The 27,365-nt window shown below is 39.7% G+C and overlaps 1 protein-coding gene across 1 annotated transcript; it reads right to left on the reverse strand.

Annotated features, from left to right (window-relative positions):
- Nucleotides 1–1,565: 1,565 nt before the first annotated feature.
- LOC112917654 (cytochrome P450 2C21) lies at nucleotides 1,566–26,563 on the reverse strand. Its single transcript, XM_025995655.2, has 9 exons — nucleotides 26,323–26,563; nucleotides 24,269–24,431; nucleotides 22,416–22,565; nucleotides 18,362–18,522; nucleotides 16,572–16,748; nucleotides 15,516–15,657; nucleotides 12,502–12,689; nucleotides 8,324–8,465; nucleotides 1,566–2,224 (listed from the first exon to the last, which is right to left on the reverse strand). The coding sequence occupies exons 1-9, from the start codon at nucleotides 26,488–26,490 to the stop codon at nucleotides 2,043–2,045; spliced, it is 1,473 nt and encodes a 490-aa protein (XP_025851440.1). The 5' UTR covers nucleotides 26,491–26,563; the 3' UTR covers nucleotides 1,566–2,042.
- Between the last annotated feature and the right edge of the window lie 802 nt (nucleotides 26,564–27,365).

The following is a 27,365-nucleotide window of genomic DNA, read 5'->3' on the forward strand; positions in this document are numbered from 1 at the left end:
TCCCAGGTCTCTAGGATCACACCCTGGGCTGAAGGCGGCACTAAATTGCTGAGCCACCCAGGCTGCCCTATTGGGAGTTTTTTGATTACGGATTCAATTTCCTAGTAATCAGTCTGTTCAGCTTCAGGCTTATTCTTGATCCTTGGGTGACTGTCATCAAGACCTTCAGGCCTTCAAATCAAGGGGTTTACTTGGTTCTTCTTATTTGGCCAGCTCTGAACGCATTTTTTTTTCTTTTAGCCCAGAGAATTTGCAAAAATTCTTTCCAGATTCTAAGGCTCCTAAATGATATTTTATATAGTTAGCCTTTCAGCCTCTCAGCACCTGATTTCATTTTTTTTTAAAGATTTTATGTATTTATTCATGAAAGACACACACACAGAGAGAGAGGCAGAGACACAGGCAGAGGGAGAAGCAGGCTCCATGCAGGGAGCCTGATGTGGGACTCAATCCAGGGACTCCAGGGTCATGCCCTGGGCTGAAGGCAGGTGCTAAACCACTGAGCCACCCAGGGATCCCCTCAGCACCTGATTTCAAGTCAGTAATCACCTCAATGGTAAAATCACACAAATATCAGGCTTCCAAATATGGATTTCCCAAGCCCTCTGTCATTTTGTCCCCACGAATCTTCACAGCTTTCATTGCCTTCCCATACTGACAAATATATATATGTACATTTGTGTGATAAGTCAGAAGGAGACACAGACATAGGTATAGATGTTATATTTGGAAAGTTCTGGTTATTTCAATGAAATGTTAACAGATGATAAGATTTCCTACTTGAAAATCTGAATTTTTAGTTAAAAATTACTAAATCTGTCAAAGAATTCAATCCTCAGTATAAAGGTTTGGTCAAATAGTCTTTTTATTACACTCATGATAGAAAACTAAACTGATACATAACTTTTCTTCTGTTATGCTTCAGTATCTATAAAAAATAAAGTTCACATATATGTGCAGCCACTTCATATCTATTCCTGAAGAATAATGAAAGATATATGCATATGGGACTTTTATATTAACAGAAGTTCAAAAATAATCTATTCTTGAATAAGGAGCCAATTTAAAAAATTATTATAGCCATTGCAACAGGGTATTATATTTATACCACTTGTAAAAATACCTATAATGTTATTATATAAATTTCACCACCAAATCATAGGTATATGATATATAAATATATAGGTATATACACATACATAAAACACATATTTCTGTATATGTATATTCAAATATAATCATATATACATATAATCCTCCCCTCTTCTTTGCCTTACTATGTCTATGTATGTATGTGTCTCCAATTGTGTGTTTAACCAGTAGGGGGAAGCAGGAAGGGCATCCTTGGACAGAGCAACAAATTCATATTTTATCACACATTATTGCCCCTGCCTGGAATGACCTTCCCCTGTTTTCTCCCTGCATAGACATACTCATATATACATACCTATACAAATGTGTATCACAATTATTTTTTAATAACCACTGGGAAAAAACAAATTACACATGCTAAACTATCAAGAGATAAGAGGAAGAAATGAGTGAATTTCATGCATTAAAAAAAATTTGTTTTTAAAGATTTTATTTATTCATGAGAGACACAGAGAGAGAGAGAGGCAGAGATACAGGCAGAGGGAGAAGCAGGCTCCATGCAGGGAGCCCAATATGGGACTTAATTCCAGGACTCCAGGATCAGGCCCTGGGCCGAAGGCAGGCTCTAAACTGCTGAGCCACCCAGGCGTCCCAATTTTTCATTTTTAATGGAAGAAAATATGACATTAATAAAATACCTTACATTGGTATACACTGCATATGAGATACAGCATGAAATCTTAGGACTGGATTACAAAAAAGAATTTTGTTTCATACAGGGAAATTTGAACTGAATCTTAAAGGATAAAGACAATGAAAAGAAAGGGTCAGGAATGTCCTTCCTGATGTGAAAGGAGAGGTGGATGGTGGCTGACACACAAGACAGAAAAGCATCTGGCTTGTTCAGGTGAGGTCAGTGTGGCTTTGCAATCTGACGGCCTGGCCTTTCTTCAGACTGGAACAAAACAGAGCTTATAGAAAGGTGGTGTAGCACCCAACCCATTGACAATTGGGGTGGTGTCAATGTCCTTTGGATCAACCAGAGGTTTCAAGGTGAAATGCTGTAAAATATTGGTCAGTAGCAAAAACAGCTCCATGCGGGCCAGGCCTTCTCCAACACAAACTCTCTTCCCTAAAAACAACACATAAATTCAATATTCATTTAATTCTGTTTCTGAATTAGCACACAGGGAAGCTTAAATAAATATGGACTGAGAAAATAAATATGTTAATAGACTAATTAATCCATGGCTTCTTTTATCTACACGGAAATTTGGCTTCCTTCACTTCCTCAGTACGTATTTTTGTGTGCACATGTAGGGGCAAGGGCAGCTTGCCCCTAGATGGGCCACTTTGGCATAAAGATTATTTTAAATTAAAAGCAATTAAAACCCAGCAAATTCAAAAAAGCTCCTTACCTCTCCTTCAACTGTCTGCCTGTCCCAGGAAGAGAGCAGTTAACAGATTGTTCTTTATCTAAGAGACTTCTCTGTATAACAGGGCAACCTTTGTTTTTGAAACCTCTCCTCTCACATGCTAATGGCTTCTTCCCCTGAATCCCCAGACTCCTGCCGCTCTCCTTAGCTCAGAATGTCCCAGAGGCCTATATTACTATCTTTGGAATTTCATGTCTTTATGGGTTCCCTATACCTGTGAAACTAAATTTGATTTTCTCCTCTTAATCTGGCTCATGTCAATTTGATTTTTAGTCCCAGTGGGAAGAATCTTAAAAGGCAGAGGAAAATTCCTCTTCCTAGAAAGCTGGCAGAATTGGTAGTATACTTTAACACACTGGACACTGCTTGCCACAGACACAACTGCAGCCAGAAGATCCTTGGGACATCTGACATACAGCTGGCAGAAGGTAAAATTTCCTACCATGTCAGTCTTCTGGAATCTGAGGAGTCTGATGGAGCAAGAATGGTGAGAGTCCTTTTTCTGTCTTTCTGAATTTAGATTACCAGGAGAAAATACTTGTGGAACTAGTTCCTTGTTTTTAGCAACTCTTGGTTAATTTGGTAGAGTCCTCTTTGGGGGAAACAGATTAACCAGAGATGATCTTCATTTTCCTTTGTGTCTTTTATGTCGTTTGTAATAAAAAGCAATTACCATAGTGCAGAAAGTAGGCATAGGCCCTATAAGCCTGCTGTTTGAGCCAGCCCCACAGGCTGGTGAGTTCATGGTTCTCATCAGACTGGCACCTGTTTAGATAAAGTTTGCTGTAGGTTAAGGATTGTTGCCAAGGGACATCTTGGAAACCAAAGCTCCACAATTGATAGGCATGAGTGGAATAAGTTGGTCACAGAACAGGTTAGATTGACACTTGATCACTTACCAACCCAAGAAAATGAGGTGTGCAGTGAGGCACACTGTAAAAACACACTGTAAATCGTTAACCCTGTGGCACATCCCTCTTAAGTATTAGTGTGGATCCAAGAGACCCAAAGTTTAGCCAAAAGAAAAACTAGGTAAAGTTTTTCCTTTTGTCTTGTTCTATGTCCCAAGAGCTTAGCTTTGTGACCAGTGAGAATATTCTCTTTGGTCTCCACCATCCAGAGGATGCACTTGCCAGGGTGCACTTTGGTGGCCAGCCAAACAGAATGGGGATCTGAGTCTATCTCTCTCTCTCTCTCTGACCATGCCAGCTCTCAAGGGTATTTGTCATGAGAGGTCTCAGCCTATAGGAACCTTTATGTTCTCAATCTTTGTTAGTGCTGGAAAGTTCCATTACAGGAGCACATGCCCGGTGTCACAGATTTACTGAGTCTCTCTCTCTCTCTCTCTCTCTCCTCTCTCTCTCCCTCTCTCCCTCTCTCTCTCTCCAGAGAGAGAGAGAGAGGCAGAGACACAGGCAGAGGGAGAAGCAGGCTCCATGCGGGGAACCTGATGTGGGACTTGATCCCGGAACTCCAGGATCATGTCCCAGGCTGAAGGCAGGCGCTAAACCACGGAGCCCACCGGGCTGCCCAAGAAAAACTTTCTTAATAGAGACCTCTCAATTGTCCTACTTTTGTTTGTTGTTGTTTTTTCAATTGTCCTAGTTTAATGGCTAGCCTCAGGGACTCCATTGACAAGATAAAAGAACAGAAATTAGAAATAAGAAAAAGAGGGAGGTATTTGAAAATTGGGCCTATGATGTCCTCCCCACAAATATTAGTAAAAACCTAAGCTATAAAAATATTTTTAGGGCAGCCCGGGTGGCTCAGCGGTTTAGTGCCGCCTCTAGCCCAGGGCGTGATCCTGGGGACCTGGGATATATATATATATAATCTTATTTGTGTGTATGTGTCCCATGCTGCAAATGTGAGATATTTTCTCTCATTTCAATTTGCTAAATTGAATTTGTAAAAGAGTTCCATTTAGTTGAAGGCAGCCCTCGTAAGGATTGGGCATTCTAAGAACTCAGAAAGAAACTAAGATAAATGTTTTTCAAATTTATGTGATCAGGGAAAATACTCAGTATTAAAACTAACTTAAGGGATGCCTGGGTGGCTCAGCGGTTGAGCCTTTGGCTGCCTTTGGCTCCGGGCGTGATCCTGGAGACCTAGGATCGAGTCCCACAGGCTCCCTGCACGGGCCTGCTTCTCCCTCTGCCTGTGTCTCTGCCTCCCTCTCTCTGTGTCTCTCATGAATAAATAAATAAAATCTTAAAAAATAAAAATAAAACTAACTTAAAGTTATTGGTTTAATTAAAATAGCTGTGTCTTTAGAGTTATCAGGATTAAATATACAACTTGTAGCCTGCCCGTGTTTACTGAAAGTCAAATAAATTCATATTATCTCTCACAAACTTTATGAGAAAAAAATGATGGTTGACTTTGATGCCTCAAAATATTTTATACATAGTCTAAACTGTTCAGAACAAGTCAATTAGATGTAGATAAGATAAAAAGGTTTGTAGGCAAACTTTTATTATTATTATTATTTTCAAAGATTTTATTTATTCATTTGAGAGAGAGCGATCATGAGCAGGGGGCTGAGCAGGGAGCCCAACACAGGGCTCGATCCCAGGACCCTGAGATTATGACCTGAGCCCAAGGCAGATAGATGCTTAACCAACTGAGCCACCCAGATATCCCCTAAAGATTTTATTTACTTTTTAATTTTTTTTTTTTTTTTTTTTTTTTTAAATTTTTATTTATTTATGATAGTCACAGAGAGATAGAGAGAGAGGCAGAGACACAGGCAGAGGGAGAAGCAGGCTCCATGCACCAGGAGCCCGACGTGGGATTCGATCCCGGGTCTCCAGGATCGCGCCCTGGGCCAAAGGCAGGCGCCAAACCGCTGCGCCACCCAGGGATCCCTTTATTTACTTTTTAGAGAGCAAGAGAGCAGGGGAGGGAGGGTGATAAAGAATCTGAAGCAGACTCCACACTGAGCATGGAGCCCAACAAGGAGCCTGATCCTGCAACTTTGAGATCATGTGTAGGTAAAAATTCAGGTTACCAAAGATTTTGGTAGTTCTGTAAAAGTTTAAAGTTTTGCTAAATGTTAAGCTAAATTAATTGAATATCTAGATCATTTCCAAGTAAGATAAAATAATGAGACATTAAGTACTGAACATAAGTTTATCTCTGTTGGGCCGGCGGGATCAAGGGGGGTGGGGGATGGGGGGGCACCAACAAGACAGCGGTGGACCCCCTCCCCCCCCATTGTGGCCCCCACCTCAGAACCTTCTGAGCAGCAGCGGACCCCCCGGAGGACACCGGACACGTCATCAGGGGAGCCTGGACCTATGCAGGAAGCCTGAACGTACTTTACCCAGACCCCATATAAGGGCACGGGCAGTCATCGCCCCAGGCTGATCTCACCAGTAATAAGCCTAATACCTGTCACCCCAGCAGACACCAACCCCTTAAAAAGCCCACTTGCCCTCCTGGCCACCACTTCCCCGCTCTTTCCCCCTCCACTGCGGCTGTGGGGATTATGTGTTGTTTTACAATATATCTTACTGCCCAGAAGTTTTCCTGAGGCTGGCAGGTGACCTCCTGTCAATCCTAGGCAAGCGCTCATAAAGATTGGGCACTCTAAAAACTCAGAAAGATAGAAACTAAGATAAATGTTTTTCAAGTTTATGTTCTCTGACCAACTTATCCTATCACTGGAGCCTTCTTGAGGTGGTGAGTGCTCTAACAGCTTTTTTTTTTTTTTTTTTAAGATTTTATTTTTTAAGCAATCTCCACACCTAAAATGGGGCTCGAATCCACAACTCCAAGATTAAGAGTCACACGCTCCACCAACCAAGCCAGCCAGGTGTCCTAGTTCTAGCAGCTTTTAAGTGTTCAATCTGTGTCTGCCAGTTCTGCAGCTTTGGCTTCCAAGATGTCCTTAAGCAACAGGCTTTACCTCATGGGCCCATTAACCTATATTAAAGTTTGTATGACAAACAACATAAAAGACACAAAGGAAAACAAAGAGCATCTCTGGGAGGAAAAGAGATCAGTTACCAAAGAGGACTCTACCAAATTTACCAAGAGTCACTAAGCCCAAGGAACTAGTTCCACAAAAATTTTCTCCTGCTAATCTAAATTTAGAAAGAGAGAAATAGGACTTAGCATTCTCGCTCCATCAGACTCTAGATATTCTGAGAGACTGACATGGTAGGAAATATTACATTCTGTCAGCAGAAGGTGTATGGGGTGAGCAGTGTCCAGAGAGTTAAGGTATCCAGCTGACATAGCAATTGTTGGGAGCAAGAATCCCCTGTTCCTTTCAAGGTCCTTTTAGCTGGACTGAGAATCAAATTGACATGAGACAAATTAACAGAAGAAAATCAAATTTAATTTCATATGTAGAGAGAATATACACAGACCTAGAAATTCCAAAGACAGGCAAAATGAGGTATATATATCATCCTAACTAAGGAGGTAGGAAAAAAAGAAATATTACAAATTAGCCACAAGCATGTCAACTAATCACTTATCTCCAGTTTCTAATGTTATCTGGATTCCAGTCAGTCCTCCAGCCTTCCTCTCTGCTCTGCCTGTTGATATTTTCCATATCCTTCTAGATTTAGCTCAAATGTCATTTCATCTACCCAAACTTATTTGATGTGCTCGAGTATATAACTCCCTTTTCTGTTTTCCACAACACTTGTTAATGCTTCTAAAATAGCACATTTCAGATGAAATTATAATTATTTATCTGTCTCACATACTGGAGCCTAAGCTCTTAAGGTAAGGCCTCAGATCTTGTAATAATACCCACAGTGTCAGGGCAAATGCAGGTCTACAAGCCCTGTGACTTGAGACTCCTTGAGGTTTCTCTTCATTATACAGTAATGGGCCCAAAATATAGGAAGAAAGATAAGGAGTAGTATAATAGTACCTTGCTTTGTGATCATCTCTGGGCATTGCTCATAATCTTGTGCAAGAGTTGCTTGATACTTATTTTTCTTATATATTCAATCAAAAGGAAATCTGTTTTTGTCTCGGTTTCAATTACTTCTACAGGAAAGGCCCTTTATCCTCCTCCCTCCCCCTTTTATTCTCCTTTGGAATGTGCTGAATATTCTCCTTTCTCCCACTTTCCAGCTCCATTTTGTGTTTAACTTTTGTGCCTACTCTGTTCAGGAAGCTGATTTCTATGGACTGCATAAACCGAAAAGTTAGTTCCCTTCTGGATTCTGAATAAATTCAGAGCATTAGATATTAACAAGGTCAGAGTATTTATTCCCTTATCCCACCCTGCCAGGCTACAATTTAGGCAGTGGCTATATTGCTCTGCTATAGATACATTTCCTGTTGAGGCATCCACTCCTTCTTTCCTAAAGTTCTATTTAGGTTCCAGTAATGCCCTCCTCTCATCCTTCCTGACCTAGGATGGTAACATCTTCCTGCGATGCTGGTCCTGAATGCTTTATCACACCTTGTCACCTACCTTACCTTGCCCATACCTCTGAAAATAGTCTCATGATTAAATTCTCTTTAATTAACTTTTGAATATGCCACCTGTTTCTTCCCAGGACTCTGACAAATTAAAGGGCGATACTCAAATTTCCCTTACCTTCTATCTACTCTACCCACTGCGCCTTCTTAGGAACCTCAGTGGTGGGTTCTGGAGCCAAACTTGGCAAGCGCCGCCTCCAATCAAACAAGAAATAACCTGGGCATTGGGAGTGATGCCTTTAGCCTCATGCAAATGACAATTTCTCTAGCCCAGAGTAGCCGCCCTGCAAAACCCTTCCTCATCTCACTACCCCGATATATAGATAAAAATGAAACTTGCTTGCCTGCTGAGAAGGCCATGAAGTAGTCACTCTTCTTAAAGCTGCCATTTTCATCCAGGAAGTGGCCAGGATCAAACTGATCTGGGTTGGGAAATTCTTTCTCATCATGCAGGACAGAAGTCAGAGATGTTAATATGGTTGTGCCCTGATATGAAAAACAAAAACAAACAGATAAATTGAATTATAATGAAGGTCATGGAGCTTGAAATCCTTTTGTTTTATAGATAAGGAGAGAGGTACAAAAAGAACTTATTTACTCCATGTCACAGAACAAACTAATGACCAACTCTAACAGGTTTTAAATTCTGTAATGCCAATCCAAGGCACTATTAACTGATTCCAAAGTCATTGTATTCAGTTTGTGGCCTGACTCTAGCATGCTCTTTTAAGAAAATTAAGGGAGCTCCCTAGAATGCATTGTTCCTGACAAATAAATTGCAGTATTATCTAAAAGTGCTAATGCCACTGAAAATCAGCTCTTTCTCTTTGGAACCAAGTATGAGGTCTTCAAAATCATACTTGAGTATGATTCCCTTCACTTTCAAGGATAACAAACTGAGGGTGTCTGGCTGGCTCAGTCAATAGAGCATGCAATTCCTGTTCTTGGGGTCGTGGCTTCAAGCCCCACCATGGGTACATAGCTTACTTAAAAATAATTTTTTTTAAAAAAAGATGACAAATGGTTAAATATCCCCTCCTCCCATTGTGCTCTTTCAGTTGAATTATTACATATCTTTATTGAAATGAGAGCATTTCTGGTTTCTAGTAGGGTTTTCTTAAGCTCACAGATACAGTGTAACATAACGATTTGGAGTTTAGTTTTCAAAATCAATCAAATCTTTCTATTAAATTAAGCTCTGTGATTATAGGTTACTTGTTTAACATTTCCATGCCACATTTTCATAACTAGTAAAATGTAAACAATAAATCTGCACTAGTAAACAATACATTGCACACATAAAATGATATAATACAAGAAATACTTTTGCACAAAGATTATTTTACCACATGCTATGGGTGCCTGGATAGCTCAGTCAGTTGGGCATCCTACTCTTGATTTTGGCTTAGGTCATGATCTTAGGGTCATGAGATTGAGTTCTGAATCTGGCTCTGGGCTTACATGGAGTCTGCTTGAGATTCTCTCTCCCTCTGTCCCTCCCCCTGCTTATGCCAGCTATAAATAAATTAATTAATTAATTAATTTTAAAAATCCTTAAAAAGAAAAAAAGATTCTCTCTCTCTCTCTGCCCCTCCCCACTGCTCACATGCTTTCACTCAAAAAAGATTACACTATTCTCTATAAGTCCATGGTTATGGGTTGGGTGACACATACACAGGAGGGAACTCCATGAAGCCTGTCCCTGTATGACTGCTTGAAAATTGAAGCTGGATATAAGATGTTATGCAGAGATGGGGGAGTTGAGATTCCAACCCAGCTAGGGTGAAGAAAACTTTCTTGGCACCTCAGATTTTTTGTGGTAGCCCCCAAATTTGTAAATTGTTAGGTTAAAGAACCCACACTGGACTAAGGGTCATGCATAAAAACTAAATTCAAAAGTGAAACTAACCCACAATGAAAGAATTATAGTAAGCCTAACAGACTGAAAAACTTTTGTCAGTAATTTAGCTGCCTGCCAAAATAAGTCAATGTCCTTTAAAGGAAGATAGTATAATCAGATTCTCCACAAGGCATCATTCAAAATGTTCAGCATATAATAAATTTTTTTTTTTTTTTTTTTTTTTTTTTGTGAACACATCCCTGTTTATTTTATTATTTTTTTTTTTTCACATCCCTGTTTAATGCGGTGAGGCGGGACTCACTCTGAAATAGATGAGTTTTTTTTTTTTTTTTTTTAAGTAGGCTCCAAACCTAATGTGGGGCTTGAACTCACAACCCTAAAATCAGAGTTGCACACTCCTCTGACTGAGCTAGCTAGGTACCACAAGCATGCGAAAAATTATTAAACATGTGAAAAAGAAGGACATCTGACCCAAAATTAAAGAGCAAAAAACAAAAAACAAAAACAGAACAATAACTAAGATTGAATAAACAAAACTCTCTCAACAGACACCATTCCCAGACCAGATGGCTTCACTGGTGAATTCTACCAAACATTTAAAGAATTCTCAACAAAATCTTAGCAAACTAAATTGAATGGTACAATAAAAGGATCATATACTGTAATCAAGTGGGATTAATTCCAGGGATGCAAGGATGGTTCAACATCCACAAATCATTGTGATATGAAGGCTAAAAATCATATGATCTCAGTAGATGCAGAAAAAAAGCATTAAAGAAATGCTCAACAAAGTAGATATAGAGGGAATGTACCTCAACATAATAAAGGCCATATATGATAAGACCACAGCTAACATTATGCTCAGTAGGGAAAAGCTTTAGCTTTTCCTCTAGGATCAGGAACAAAAGAAGGATGCCTACTCTCACCACTTTTATTCAACATAGTATTAAAAGTCCTAGTCTGAGAATTTGTCAGGAAAAAGAAAGAAAAGGCATCCAAATAGGAAAGGAAGTAGAACTGCCACTGTATGAAGATGACATGATACTGTAAATTTGTTTTTTTTTAAATATTTTTATTTATTTATGATAGTCACAGAGAGAGAGAGAGAGGCAGAGACACAGGCAGAGGGAGAAGCAGGCTCCATGCACCAGGAGCCCGATGTAGGATTTGATCCCGGGTCTCCAGGATCGCGCCCTGGGCCAAAGGCAGGCGCCAAACCGCTGCAACACCCAGGGATCCCTGATACTGTAGATTTGAAAAAACCCTGGGCACCTGGGTGGTTCAGTGGTTGAACGTCTGCTTTTGACTCAGGTTGTGGTCCCGGGATCCTGGGATCGAGTCCTGCCTCAGGCTCCCCACAGGGAGCCTGCCTCTACCTCTGCTTATGTTTCTGCCTCTCTTTGTGTTTCTCATGAATAAATATATAAAATCTTCTTTAAAGAGTAAAAATAAAAAAACCTTAAAGACTGCACCCAAACTGTTAGAATAAGTGAATTCAGGATAAAAATCAATATACAAAAATCTATTGCATTTCTACACATTAATAATAAACCATAAGAGAAATTAAGAAAATAATCCCATTCACAATGGCATAAAAAAGTCTAGTGATAAATTTAACTAAGGTGAAAGATCTGTACACTGAAAACTATAAGACACTGATGAAAGAAATGGAAGACAACACATAATAAGTGGAAAGATATTCTATGTGCATGGTTTGGGAAAATTAATATTGTTAAAATATCTATACCACCCAAAGCCATCTATATATTCAATGCAATCCCTATGAAGATTCCTATGGCATTTTCACAGAAACGGAACAAACAATTCTAAAATTTGTATGGAACCACAAAAGATCCTAAATAGCTAAAGCAATCATAAGAAAGAAGTACAAAGCTGGAGGAATCACACTTCTTGATTTCCAATTGTATTATAGAGTTATAGTCATTAAAACAGCATGATATTGGTATAAAAATAGACACATTAGATAAATGAAAAGGAATAGAGAACCTAGGAATAAACCCATGCATAGATGGTCAGTTAATTACTAACAAAAGAGCCAAGATATACAATCAAGAAAAGACAATCTCTTCAATAAATGGTGTTGGGAAAACTGGACCATATCTTACACTCAAAACTTAACTCAGAATGAATTAAATAATTGAACACAAGACCTAAAACCACAAAACTTTCAGAAGAAAACAGGTAGGAAGCAGTCTTGCTAATGAATATTATGAAGAAAATCCTGTGGGAGTCTAAGCACTATTATTTATAAAGTTTTATCAAGAAAGTAAAAAGAATGGAGCATGTGGCCAGAGGGTAAGATGCCTGGGTTATGACTTTGTCATACCTGTACATGGTTAGGTAATCTATAATCCTACTGTTGTGACACTTGATAACCTAACATTCTTAAGGAGGGGGCCCTGGAGGGGCTCAGTGGCTTAAGCCTCCAACTCTTGATTTGGCTCAGGTCATGATCTCATGGTCGTGAGACTGAGCCCCTGGACAGGCTCCAGGCTGGGTGTAGAGCCTGGAGATTCTCCCTCTCCCCCTGTCTGCATTCTCAACTATATATATATACAGACATACATACATACATACATACATATTTTTAAAAATTTTTTTTTAAAATTCCTTAAGTAGTAGCAATGAAATATCTCTCACCTTGGGAATAAGGTATTCTCTAAACTTGATGTCCTGAATCACTGAATGGGGCAGATTGTTGGGGACAAGATCAATGTATCTCTGGATCTCATGTATCACAGCATCTGTGTAGGGCATGCAGCTCCTATCCTGCATGCAGGGGCTCCGATGTCTGCCAACTACACGATGAATCTCTTCCTGGACTTTAGCTGGCAAGACAGGAATCAGAATTTATGTGAAATGGAAATGTCTTTTGATTTGGTCTTCCTTTGTTTTTGTTTTTGTTTTTGTTTTTTTTCTGAAAGATTTTATTTATTTGAGAGAGGGAGAGAGCTCATGTGCACTTGAGGGGAGGGGCAGAGGGAGGAGAGAACCCCAAGCAGACTCTGCACTCAGTTCAGAGCCTGACACAAAACCAAATCTCATGATCCTGAAATCATGAGCTGAGCAGAAACCAAGAGTCAGACACTGAACTGACTGAGCCACCCAGGCACCCCTTGATTTGATCTTAATCATGGTTACATTGTTGGAGGATATTCGGAAAGGGGAAAATCACATATGGCTACTTCCACAGGGGAGAGAAAAAGAAATCTGTTTCCTGGGCAAATTGGAGTCTCATTAGAGAATTAAATAAATGTACATATAAAACAAACCATACCATGAGATCCAACTCTGATTTCTCTATTTTGTGTACTTTTGAAACTCATGGATATGGGGTCTTAAAAGCGCACTACAAACCATACTGTTTAACCACTTTGTATATGCCAGTTTTTGTTTTAAATAGGTAAGTTCCAAGAGAGTAAGAACTACCCAGTGCAATAAATGTTTAATAAATAGAACAACTAAGATGTTTGACTCAGCACATAGGAAGTTAACATTTATTTAGAATGCAAAATATGACAGGCATGCTGTACAATGTATTACATTACTTTATGATTCCTCAAAACAGTCCTGTGTGTTGGGTATTATCTTATGTGTCTCAAAAATAAGGGAACAGACTCATACAAGTAAATATATTCCTTAAGGCCACCCAGGTGATATGTGGTCTTTCTCATTGAGTAATATTACTGAAAGTAATTTTGTTAGCAAATTACAATTTTTCCTTTATTTGCAAAATATTGCAAAATATGCTCTTTTACTAGGACTGTTCAGTAGTTAAACATTTATTAGCTTTCTCCTATGAGGGAAAGATTCTGTGAATGTATCATCTCCCCTAAACAGATGAGAGACCAAGATATGCAGAGTAGTCATGAGTCAGAGATCACATAGATACCTACTAATAAAGTCAGAATCTGAAGTCACTGTAGTTAGTCTAGAACCCATTTTCTCCAGTATCGTGTTGCTATTTGGTCAAATGGTATTTATCTACTACCTGAAGAGATGTCTTTATTAATGGAGCATGTGACAATTCTGTGGTTTGACAGCTATAAGGAAGACAGGAATTCTAGAGAAGTGTTAAACTTCTCGGATTGAGAAGCTGGAGTTTCATCTAGAAGAGAGTGACTATGTAAAGAGGTTTGGAACCTACTTATAAAATCAGAATGCTTAGAGAATGACGAAGGGAGGGATGAAAATAGGTAGAAAGAAAAAATATAAATGGATATGATGCAAGAAGAAATGAACATGGAAGCAATAGGGAGCTAGGACACAAAACGGGCTTTTGCAATGTACACAAGATGTAAAGGTCTAGAGACAACTGTCATACGGTATTTGTAGTCATAATCAACATGGGTCTAATAAGAGGGAAGTTACTTGACTTGAAAGAGTCTGTGTCACCTAAGGGAAACACAGTATTATATCCCATGAGTGAGAGCAAAGGAATTTCAAAGCTATGCTTCCAAATCGCACCATTTGGAGAGCACTTCTTACTTACCTTGGGAGGACAGGAGGACCTCACACAAAGGAGAGTAATGTGGCGCCGATGTCACAGGGATAAGCCTCCTGAGATGTAACTGTGTTAAAGTGTCTCCGGGTGGCTCAGCGGTTTAGCGCCGCCTTCAGCCCAGGATGTGATCCTGGAGACCCCAGGATTGAGTCCCACGTCGGGCTCCCTGCTGGAGCCTGCTCCTCCCTCTGCCTGTGTCTCTGCCTCTCTCTCTCTCTCTGTGTCTCTCATGAATAAATACATACATTTTTTTTAAAAAAGTGTCTCAGTGTGCCAAAGCACAGAACATGATATAGTAGGAAAGGAAATATCCCCTTAGATGAGTACTCAATTAAAAAAAAAAAAGATGAGTACTCAATAAAAAAGAGAAGCAAAAGGGGAAAGGTTGCATTTGCAAGAGAAGTTATGTTTGTGAGGAAGAATTTATTTGCCCAAAAGGATATATTTGAAAATAATTTATTTGTATATAACTTTTTTTAGAGAGTGAGTCTCTTTGATAAAGACACTGTAATTTTTGTTGAGTCAATCCTTACATTGCAAGTGAATTTGAGTAGAAATATCTTCTGACAAAAATATACTTATCTGGACATGGAAAGTGTATCAAGTGGTATCTTCTTTTTTTTTTAAATTTTTTTAAATTTTTATTTATGATAGTCACACACACAGAGAGAGAGAGAGAGGCAGAGACACAGGCAGAAGGAGAAGCAGGCTCCATGCACCAGGAGCCCGACGTGGGATTCGATCCCGGGTCTCCAAGATCGCGCCCTGGGCCAAAGGCAGGCGCCAAACCGCTGCACCACCCAGGGATCCCCCAAGTGGTATCTTCTTAGAGAAAGTGGAAGACTGATTCTTCCAGGTCCTAAGACAACTCTGCTATTTGCATCTGTTAGGAAGCAAATCAGGGACATTCCACCACAGCAGGGAAAATGGTGAGCTCTGCCCTTCAAATCTCTGCTGCTGCTTGAATATTTCATATCCTTTTATGTACTATAAACGAATTTGAATTGATTTATCCAATGATGGGAAGATGTACCAAAGATAGAAAAATTTTTGTGTGTATTGTCAGGGCAGGTGAAGAGTGGGACAATTGTCAGTGTCACCTGTCACTTTCTATGTGGAATTGCACCCTGCCCAACACTTGTGACCATACCTGTGACCTCTGGGTGCTTTAACAGCACCAAGAGTCCGTATCTCAGGGTGGTGCTCGTTGTCTCTGTTCCCGCACTAAACACATCCCATATGGTAATGATCAAGTTGTCCATGGTAAATTCAGACTGTTTGTTGTGTTTTTCCTACAAACAATGTTTTACAATTACTTGGTAAATAAGAGTCTCAGAGGTGACTTAACTCAATATGACATAATTATTTGGTGTGAGTGCTACAGCTGCAGGTCAATTAGAAAGTTGTTAGGGTTCCTTCCAGTTAAAATATAATCAGTTATAAACTTTCAACAAGTCCTTTCCAATTCTTCACTTTCTCATCCCCTAGAATTGATCAGTTGCTCTACAATTTCTTTGAAACACAATTTTTATCAACTCCTCACTGCTACTCGTTGTCACTTCTAGCATCTATTGCCTATTTAATAATGTCTAATTTTCCCATTCAAGCCATCTGAACCACTCACCCCGCCAGTGCATCGTTATTCCCAACTCATCAATCATTACATCCATGACAATTCGTCAGTTACAATTAAGATCACCTCTCTGAAAATTCCACACACTTGATCACTGCGCTTATTGTTCCCTGGACCTACTATGTTGTCTCTGTTCATCTAAGCTAAAGTTTCTTCAAAACCTACCTCATCTGTGAAGATTTCCTACTGCTTTTCCAAAGTAAGCCTTTGTAGATCCCTATCCATTCCTGTGTTCCCTCTCTGGTTACATCTTCCAGTTGCTGAGTTTATTCAATGAAGGATGATGTGTTGTGTATCATTAATCTTGAAGTGTGTGAGTGTATATTTCAATCTGCCCTCAAATAAAGAACCAGCTTTAACATGATAAATATAAAACCTGCAAAGTCATTTTCAGTGAGAATTTAGCTATATCTCAAGATACCCAATATCGTTTGCACAAGCAAGAGGTCAGACAAGCAATTAATACATCTTTCGGAAGGACCATTTGTTTTAATATTGCAGTTTCACTGGGAAGAACAAATCTAATCCATGAATCACACACACCACCCACAAAGATAAAGGGTCACATTTTACCTTTTCCATTTTGATTAGGAAGTAGTCAATAAAGTCCCGAGGGTTACTAAAGTTTAGAGATTCTTCGTGTTCTTTTATTTTTTCCGAAATAAACTTAAATTGGTTAGCAATGTTTTTAAATAACACATGATGACTTCCTGGAAGGTAATGTATTAAAAGAGGGAAAGCATTGTAGAGCTGAAAGAGGAAAGAATCATTCATTAATTCACTCGGCAAAGTTTTACAGGACTATGTTATGAATCAGACACTTAGTTTATGCTGAGGATATAAAGAGGAGTAAGATATGCTTCCTTCCAAACTTGGAGTTTGAAGGACAGGGAACTGACACAATGTCTGGACTTACAGGATGCACGAGTCACAAAGTGATTTCAAAACCATTTAAATTTCTTTCCTAACCATAACTCTGTGAAGGAATCCAGAAGCATACCATCTTTTCCCAAAGGTGAATATTGAGGTTCAGAAAGGTCAGTCAACCTTCTGAGACATCAATCTCGTAATAGAGTTAGAACCTAGTGTTCATCCCAGTTTACCTACATGTATTTCTACAGAGTCACCTAAAAAAGTTTACAAGGCTTACAACCTTTTTTTTTTTTTTTTGTAATGAAGAAACTGCACCAGAGAGATTAAAGAAATGCCCAAATTACTTAGTTATTTAGGGATTTTATACTCTCAGGAATATGCACACTGCCCTTATTCATCAGCCCATGGCCAGTCCTAGAATATACAGATTCCACTTTAGACAGTACCTCATGAATTAATGCTCTTGGTGGCAGTGAAGCAATTTGTTCATTCCAGTAGCTTGTATCAAACTACGTAGAGAACTGAGAACTCTAGATTACAGGTCTAGCTCATTCCTTGTCTTGGCTAGGCTATTTTAGTGATAGTTTCTTGTTCCAGAAAATGAGTAGACTCTTTGTTCTCTAGAGTCCTTTCCAGGGGGAACACATCATGACCTTACGGTTCACACATGATTTTAGTTCTTAGTAACATAAGTTACTAACATTTTCTGAGACTGTACTGTAGTAAGAAACACATTTCATATCATCACCCTCTTCATCTATTGGATATAGAAAAGGTTTCTCAAAAAAACACTTTGCTATAATTGATGTACTATACTACATTTCTCTATCACTATATTTCATGGTTTTTAAAGTAATTTTTTAAAGATTTGTTTCATAGAGTGAGAGAGCAAGTGAGTATCAGGTGGAAGGGGTAGAGGGGGAGGGAGAATCTCAAGCAGACTCCCTGCTAAGCATGGACCCTGATGCCAGGACTCAATCCCATGACCCTTGAGATTATGACCTGAGCCAGTATCACCAGTCAGATGCTTAACTTGAGCCACCCAGGTGCCCCACTATATTTCATGTTTTAAATTTCATTTCAATACATTAAATTGATTTGATAACTCACTCACTAATTGGTTGCAAATGATAGTCTGGTAAACATTACTTTAGCCATTTGGAAACAGGACAAAGGGATGAGGTAAGCATGAGCAACAGATTAGCTAGAAAATTATTTTCCATTTATTTATTTATTTTAAAAGATTTTATTTATTTATTCATGATAGACACAGAGAGAGAGACACACACACAGAGGGGCAGAGACACAGGCAGAGACACAGGCAGAGGGAGAAGCAGGCTTCATGCAGGGAGCCTGATGCAGGACTTGAGCCTGATGCAGCACTTGATCCCGGGACTCCAGGATCATGCCCTGGGCCAAAGACAGGCGCTAAACCACTGAGCCACCCAGGGATCCCCTTATTTCCCATTTAAAGAGAATCTTGACCTTACCTGTATCCAGGAGGTGCTTGAAATTAGAAGGTTTTCATGAAAATACTTTAACAAGGTTAAAAAATCTTTATCATCATACTCAAAACGATTCTGGAAAATAATGGAGCAAATCACATTGCAGGGAGCACAGCCCAGAAGGAAAGTAGGATCACAGGGAGATGCTAAAACAACATAATTTAAAAGAGCACAATTTTAATATAAATCTCAAGGTGATTGTTTAAAATGATTGAGAAGGGTTGACTTTGGAGATTCATTTAAATATCGGAATTACTTGGATGTGTCATCATTGCCATAAACTCAACATGCCTAAAATTGATGGTTTGCCCAAACAAAGCTATCTAATCCAGCCAGCCCATTTATTAATTTTCTCCAAGTGTTCTATTTATGTTATTCTCCAAATAAGAGCCACTGGATAATTCAAAGGAAGGAAGTCACTTTAAAGTATCTTGAGGGGATCCCTGGGTGGCGCAGTGGTTTGGCGCCTGCCTTTGGCCCAGGGCGCGATCCTGGAGACCCGGGATCGAATCCCACATCAGGCTCCCGGTGCATGGAGCCTGCTTCTCCCTCTGCCTGTGTCTCTGCCTCTCTCTCTCTCTCTGTGACTATCATAAATAAATAAAAATTTAAAAAAAAATAAATAAATAAAGTATCTTGAAAGGGGCAACCCCGGTGGCTCAGCGGTTTAGCACCGCCTACAGCGCAGGGCGTGATCCTGGAGTCCCGGGATCGAGTCCCACATCAGGCTCCCTGCATGGAGCCTGCTTCTCCCTCTGCCTGTGTCTCTGCCTCTCTCTCTCTCCTCTCTGTGTATTCTCATGAATAAATAAATAAATGAAATCTTTAAAAAAATAAAATAAAATAAAGTATCTTGAAAGCTGTAAAATTTAGCTTTTGGTGTGGATATTTCTTCATGATACCTGGAGGACGCTGAGCAACCAAATAAGAAAATCAGGAGCCTGGAGATACTTGAAACCGTATTTTATAAAACATAGTTGAAAAAAAGTTGGGTGTGCATTTCTTGTAGAAGAGAAAAATAATTAGAGAAATTGGAGTTCCATTTGGATATTTGAAGAAATACATTATATAGTATTGGAACCTGGCTTCCTATATACAAAACATGACTCCATTTTTTTTTTTTTTTAAGATTTCATTTATTTACTCATGAGGGACAGAGAGAGAGAGAGAGAGAGAGAGGCAGAGACACAGGCAGAGGGAGAGGCAGGCTCCCTGCAGGGAGCCCGACATGGGACTCCATCCCCGGTCTCCAGGATCATGCCCTGGGCTGAAAGCTGTGCTAAACCGCTGAGCCACCTGGGCTGCCCAACATGACTCCATTTTTTGATGTTTGGCTGCCAATAACTTTTGAACCTCACCTTTTCTTCTTCTACTTACATCTGGACAAACTGATAAAAAAGCTCGTGTTCCTTCCTTTGGAAATAAGACATTTAAACTATACAACCACTGACTTGCACACAGAAACTCTCATTCCCTACCTCATCCCTTAACCACCATAAAAACATCAAGCCAGGGCAGCCCGGGTGGCTCAGTGGTTTAGCGCCACCTTCAGCCCAGGGCGTGATCCTGGAGACCCGGGATCGAGTCCCACATCAGGCTCCCTGCATGGAGCCTGCCTCTCCCTCTGCCTGTGTCTCTGCCTCTCTCTCTGTCTCTCATGAATAAATAAATAAAATCTTAAAACACACATCAAGCCAGTACCCTTTCCCTGTTCTCTCAAGCTGTGGGTTGTTTGTTTTTTTTTAAGATTTTATTTATTTATCTGAGAGAGAGAGGGAGAGAGAGAGAGAGAGAGAGAGAGAGCGCACCAGCATGGGAGGCCCTTAACCACCATAAAAGCATCAAGCCAGAACCTTTCTCTGTTCTCTCAAGCTGTGGGTTTTTAAAAAATATTTTATTATTTATTTGAGAGAGAAAGAGAGAGCACAAGCAGGGGAGAGGGGCAGAGAGGGAGAAGCAGATTCCTTGCTGAGCAGGGAGCTCACCGTGGGGCCAAGGTTCCAGGGCCCTGGATCCTGACTGACTGAACCACCCAGCACCGCTCAAGTCGTTTCTTAACCTGCTTAAGAGCCGCCCCGCTCTCCACAGAAAGCCTCACTTTGTGAGTCATCAACTTTTAACATCTAAATGGGGTATGTGTGGTACCATTAGTCTCAGCATCTAAACCAAATTGTGGATGGGAGGTACATCTTATCTGTTACAACACTAACTCCAAAAGGAAAAAAAGACTTAGCAGGGATCAAAAAGTCTAAGTTATAAGGAAAAATGTTCTGTCCAACATATAAAGGAAACTTTCGATAGTTAGGAGTTCCGCAGTGGTGAAATGGGTTACCCAAGAGTGTGAGGGCCCCCAGCTCAGTGGGGTCGGGCAGAAGCTGGGTAAGCATAGATGGGGAGCATCCAAAATAGTGGAATACTGCACTGGTCTGTTGATCATGCTCTTGACAAACATAAATTAATCACGTGAAAATAATATATTACATTGAAAGTGTAAAAAACAACATATGCTCCTATCCCTTCCTCTGCCAGGTCTCCCACCTATTCCTCAGTAACACACATCAAAAGTCCAAATGAGGGATCCCTGGGTGGCTCAGCGGTTGAGCACCTGCCTTTGGCCCAGGGAGTGATCCTGGAGTCCTGGGATCGAGTCCTACATCGGGCTTCCCGTGGGGAGCCTGCTTCTCCCTCTGCCCGTGTCTCTGCCTCTCTCTGAGTGTCTCTCATGAATGAATAAATAAAATTTTAAACAAAAAAAAAGTCCAAATGATAGTCACTGACACTCTACTGCCACTTCCAGAAATTTATTCCAAGGAAGAAACAAGAATCATGCAAATATTTGTAATAATTGCATTTTTTATATTAATAGCAGCAAAAAGAGGAGGGGGGACAACCTGTCGGGACAATACGTAATATTAGCTAAAAAACACAATGGCAGGGGCGCTTGGGTAGCTCAGTTGGTTAAGCGTCTGACTCTTGCTTTCAGCTCAGGTCATGATCTCAGGATCGTGAGATCAAGATCTGTGTCAAGATCCATACGGAGTGTTGAGCCTGGTTAAGATTCTCTCTTTCTTTCTAAAAAAATACATATGTGTATATATATTTGAAACAATGGCAATTCACCATATCAAAAATAGGATTATTTAGTTGGAAAATATTTAAATATTGAGGTTAAGAAACCACATATATCTTATTATCCTGATCTTCCTCCTTCCCTAAGCCTCCTGCCCACCCCATTCTCTTCCACCTCCTCTCACACTCCTGCATACACACACACACACACACACACACGCACACACACGCACGCACGCACCAAGCCAACTCGTGCTACTGAAGCTCCCTCCATTCACGCTCACACTCCTCCAGGTGAGCTATAATGCAGCCCTAAGCACTGAGAAGGATTGGCGTGAATCCTACCCCTGAACCACCAGTGCTTTCTTTTTCCCCCAGTTTTACGAATGTAACATTGACAGCCCTGAGTAAGTTTATGGTGCTCAGCATAATGACCTGACATACAGCTATAGTGAAATGTTTGTGATGTTCCTGAGAACTTACTAGAGAAATTACTTCATTTTGCAAGGTGTGGTGGCAAAAACTATTAGCTCATTACCAAAATCCATGTTCTCCTCATTGTCATATGCACACAGATAACCACATTTCCCAGTTCCTCTTAGAGTTGGTGTGGCCCTGTGACTGAGTTAGAGCCCATGGGATGGGAATGGAGTTTGGTGTCCCATGGCCATACCTAGCCTACTGAAAACACAATTTACCCTTTTCTTGGGTCTTTGCTCCTTCTGCTACCATGCAAGGAGATAAATTCTGGATGACACTGGAATGCACATGTTGAAGAAAGACATCAGGTCTCTTATCAAGCTAGTGTCTGAAAAGGCTATCATGCCAATGACTTCACCTCTTAATACTGCTATGGGAGCAAAATAGAAACTTCTTTTGTGCTTGAACTGTCAGGTCGCTCTGTAACCTATCTGAAACAGCATATAGTCTTCCCAAACTATTACTGTTAACTACATAAAGAAATACACACCGTTGGTTTTTTTTAGTGCTTCCACTAGATGCAAAGCCTCTTCTTGAATTCTGTCTTCAATAGTCTTCTTTCCCATCCCCATATTCCGCAAAACCGTCAGGGAAAAACGCCGGGTTTGCTTCCATTTTTCTCCGTTGCTGAAAACAATTCCTATCAGAAGAAAAGTTGATGGGGTGGGCACCTGAGTAGCTCAGTGGTTTAGCGTCTCCTTTTGGCTCAGATCATGATCCTGGGGTCCCGGGATTGAGTACTGCATCAGGCTCTCCACAGAGAGCCTGCTTCTCCCTCTGCCTTTGTCCCTGCCTCTCTCTGTGTATCTCATGAATAAATATTTTAAAAAATAAAAAAAAAAATTTAAAGAGAATGACTTCCATTACCATGAATTCCAGCTGAGAGTCTTTATCTCAGCAAATAATAATCACATGTAAACAGGGATGTAAATACAGTGGTGCCAGCCACAGGATTTTCCAATGAGCCCTGCTTTACCAGCCTCCTGTTAACCCAGCCTAGGATCTGTCAAGACTCTGGGTTTGACATATTGCTCAACCCTTCTTCATCTGTTGGCTCCTTCAAACCTCAGAATAACTGTGAACCAAATGTTTTGTCTGCATTTTACTGATGATCATGGAGACAAAATGCTCTGTGATCACACAGGTCATTGTGAATCCAAGTCATAGGGAAAATTTTCAGGGCTGGTTTCTGTATGTTGTAAATGAATTGTAGGCGAGGCAACAAAAAGAGTCAGTTCTCAAGAGGAGGAGAGAGCGCACTGGAAAGAAGTTCGTGAAAATATATTCCTCCTCATTTTCACATTTCTTCTCTCTGTGTTGTCTTTTCCATGAAATATGGTTTCTTTTTTTTTAAAAAAGATTCTATTTATTCATGAGAGATAGAGACGTAGGCAGAGGGAGAAGCAGGCTCCATGCAGGCAGCCTGATGTGGGATTTCATCCCGGGATTCCAGGATCCAAAGGCAGATACTCAACTGCTGAGCCACCCAGGTGCCCCCATGAAATATGGTCTTAATACCATGGAAGTTCAGTCAGACTTCCAGAGCCACGACAAAATCAGGAGAAAAAACAATTTTCATAGGAAACTTGTCCATAAAGATTTTAAAGAACAATGTGGAAGAGGAAGTGACCCCATTCAGGCCTTATTTCTTTTTGCAGAACCCAGTGACCCACCAGAGGGCCGGACAGCATAAGGCCAGCTCCAAAAACAAATGGAAGACAGTTCAATTACTTTAATTTAAAAAGGTTTTCCTATTATCACTTGCAGTCCATATGTACTCACTATGCTGTTTTCCCTAAACCTCTTTTCAGAGCATATTTGTACTTTATGCATTGTATTCTATTGGATTCAAATATATCTTATGCTTTTTTTAGAAAAATAAAAGATTGAAGGCAAAGCTGAAAATATCTTAAACCTATGTTGGCTCCATGCATACTATATGAATTTCCTAAAATAGCCTCTTGGCCACCATGACTCAGGCCAGAAAGCAAAATGTTTCGTGACTAGGATAACTGAGTCATTTTCCTCTCTTCTCTTTTCTCTCAGTCTCTTATTATCTTAACTGAAATTAACATTAGCTTAACTGGCCATAATTTAAAATGAACACAAATTCATACAACACTAACAGTGAGATGATTTGCTTCCATTGCATCTACTGTTTCACGGAGACTTTGAGTCCCCTTCATAATCTAAAATATGGATTAATGATCCTTTACAGAAAAATGTTGGAATTATGACGTTTTCATAAATTTCTCTAAATATTTACAATGTCTCAATCCCTTAGCCTGTTTCAGAGTCTTTGCGACACACAAACCCACATACGTTCCCCAAATTGAGACATACCTAATCCCTGTATGGTCCAGTCTAACAATGGGAAATGGCCTCTGCCTGAAAACTCTTCACTGCGATCAATTAGAGCTTCCTTCACCGCTTCATACCCGTACAACACCACGGTAGGCTTCATGCCAAAATACACAGTGAACACAGGGCCATAATTCTCTGCTAGCTGGGAAAGGAATAGGAGGTACAAGAGTAGTAGAATTTCAAAACTAGAAATGTAGATAAGTGAGGGAAATAGCTTTAATCTTACCAAAGAGGCATTTTAATATTCATTCACCCATTACAAAAGATTTCAACTTCTAGAAATAGTAATTTAATAAATCATATTAAGTGGTAATTATCATTATATTGTTAGAATGTTGCTATTATTATTATCATTACCAACAGTTATCCTTTATTCAGCTTCTACTATGTGACAGGGACTATATTATGGATTTTATTCATATTATTTTATTAGCTTTTATCTGCCAGACCTATAACTGCATCAAATTTCTCCTTCCTTCCTATAGTTACAATAAATGATGTATTTTTTGTCCTGTTTAAGGGAAATACCTCCTCTTGCCCCTGTGTAGACACATAATCATCCCTCATTATCCCCTCTCCACATCTTTTTAGTACACAGACTGCTACATAATAATACATAAGGATCTGACAATATAGTCATAGATATTTCCCAGCTTCCCTATGTGGCCATATGACTAAGTTTGCATGAACTGCTATTAACAGAAATGATGTGTGCAAATCCTACACTGGGTGTAGGGCATGCATTTAATGGTAAATGCATGCCCTCCATTTCTCCCCCTACCCATGGACTGAAATTTGACAGCAAGGAGATAGCTCCACTGTGTTCATACACATGAGAACAATAGCCCAGGCGCCCAGGATGGTAAACTACAAGACTGAGAAAAACTGGTTCTCTGAATGACCTCAAGGAAGAGAAGCACTCACCTCTATATCATTCTGTGAGACAGAAATAAGTTCCTGTTTTCTTTAAAGCCATTGTGTTATTGGGATCTTTCTGACATGGCAGCTTATTTGGTACACTAAATGATGTAGGACTTATACTTTTTCAACTTACCTTACAATTCATTCTCTATAAAGCAACCAGAGTGATATTTTCACAAGGCAAATGCTAACATGAGAGTCGATGACATCACACTGCTCTAATGCTAAGGACCAATATTCTTCTTTTTTTCTTTTTTTTTTTTTTTAAGTAGGCTCCAAGCCCACTGTGGAGCACAACACAGGGTTTGAACTCAAGACCTTGAAATCAGACCTGGGCTGAGGGATGCCTGGGTGGCTTAATGGTTGAGCGTCCGCCTTCGGCTCAGGTTGTGATCCCAGAGTCTGGGATTCAGTACTGCATTGGGCTCTTTGTGGGAGCCTGCTTCTCCCTCTGCCTATGTCTCTGCCTCTGTGTGTGTGTGTGTCTTTTATGAATAAATAAATAAAATCTTAAAAAAAATCAATGTGTGCTTTTAGGAAAATTTAGTGTTGTGACTCTGTAAATCAGTAGAACTTTGTTTTGTTTTTTTTTTTTTTTTAACTGAAAGCAGTTTCATTGCCATTAGAGTTTACCAAAGAATAATTATTAAATAATAATTACTAGTCACATTACAGACAGGGAATTCCTTCTTTTGGAAATTTCAACAATTATCTCACGGATTTATTTTCTGGCAGCCTTCCAGCTGTATACCAGTTAAAGTCACATCTGAATATACAAGGGACACTTGTCTTTCTTTCTTTCTTTCTTTCTTTCTTTCTTTCTTTCTTTCTTTCTTTCTTTCTTTCTTTCTTTTTTAGATTTTACTTGTTTATTTATGAGACACACAGAGAGAGGCAGAGACATAGGCAGAGGGAGAAACAGTCTCCTCATGAGCTCCCAGGACCCTGGGATCACGACCTGTGCCAAAGGCAGATGCTCATCCACTGAGCCACCCAGACATCCTGACACTTCCCTTTCAAACCACTTCTTTAAAACTGGTGTCTGGGATCATATTTTATTTAGATATTGGGCTGTAACTTCAAACAACTGGAAGGAAAGTAATCATACCTACCTTGCTTAGGGATTTGCTGACATTCTTAGTATTTATCTGTAGAATATTTCCAATGATTGGGAGAGGAGTGGGGCCAGGTGGCAGCTTCCCTTTGGTACGATTTTGATTCCATAGAAAGAAAGAAATCAAACAAGAAAGACATATCACCAGAACTATGAAGAGATCCATTGCTGCACTTTGTGTAAATGCAGTTGAAAGCTTGGAATCCAAAGATTTTATAAATACAAGTTGATTATCAAATATGCACAAAGTCTTTGAACTTTTGGGTAAATAATTATTTTATCTTCAGTGGACTCTGACCCATTGGTAGAAATTAAAACAAAAACAGTCATCTTAGTGTTGATAAATATCTAGGTTTTCAGTAGTAATTTCAACTAAAACAATAACACTTCAGAGATGGTCATATTTTAATAGTAAAATTGAAAGCTATCAGATTTTCAAAGGGCTGGAATTCATGATTTTGACAAATGATGAAAGAATATCTTACGCCAAAATTTATCAGTACATGAGCAGAAGAAAGAAGCACTCCTAGTGCCTTTTCCCAGAAAATCCAGGAAAAATGAGAATTAAGAGACAGAAAGGAGGAGGCAGGGTAAAAAAAAGAAAGGTATAGTGAGGTAGTCTCTCCTAGAGAAGAGGAGAGATATCCCAACTTTCTTGGCAGAGCCCTTTTCCGTATGTCAAGAGTTTTGACACTTAACTCCCAAAGGGGCTGCAGGATCCACAGATGGTAGATAGGAGACAGAAATCTACCAAGTCAAGGAAAGAAATCACTCAAACAGTGGCAAGTCCCTTCGGTGATATTACCCATCCTTCCCCCTGCACATCCATTTCCAGTGAGAGTCCTATAACCAGAGCCTACAATGCTGGTTCTCAGTTAGGCAAGGAAATATACTCTAGCGTTCAATACTATATTTGAAACTGTCTAGAAACTTACAGATATGAACAAAACTTCAGGACTCAAAAAAGTATTTGAGAAAATCCAATGAGGCATAACCAACATCACACTTAGAAATCAGAACACTAACTCCTGAAGAAGCTAA

Source organism: Vulpes vulpes, chromosome 15 (genome assembly GCF_048418805.1).
Source record: "Vulpes vulpes isolate BD-2025 chromosome 15, VulVul3, whole genome shotgun sequence".
NCBI classification, from domain to species: Eukaryota; Metazoa; Chordata; class Mammalia; order Carnivora; family Canidae; genus Vulpes; species Vulpes vulpes.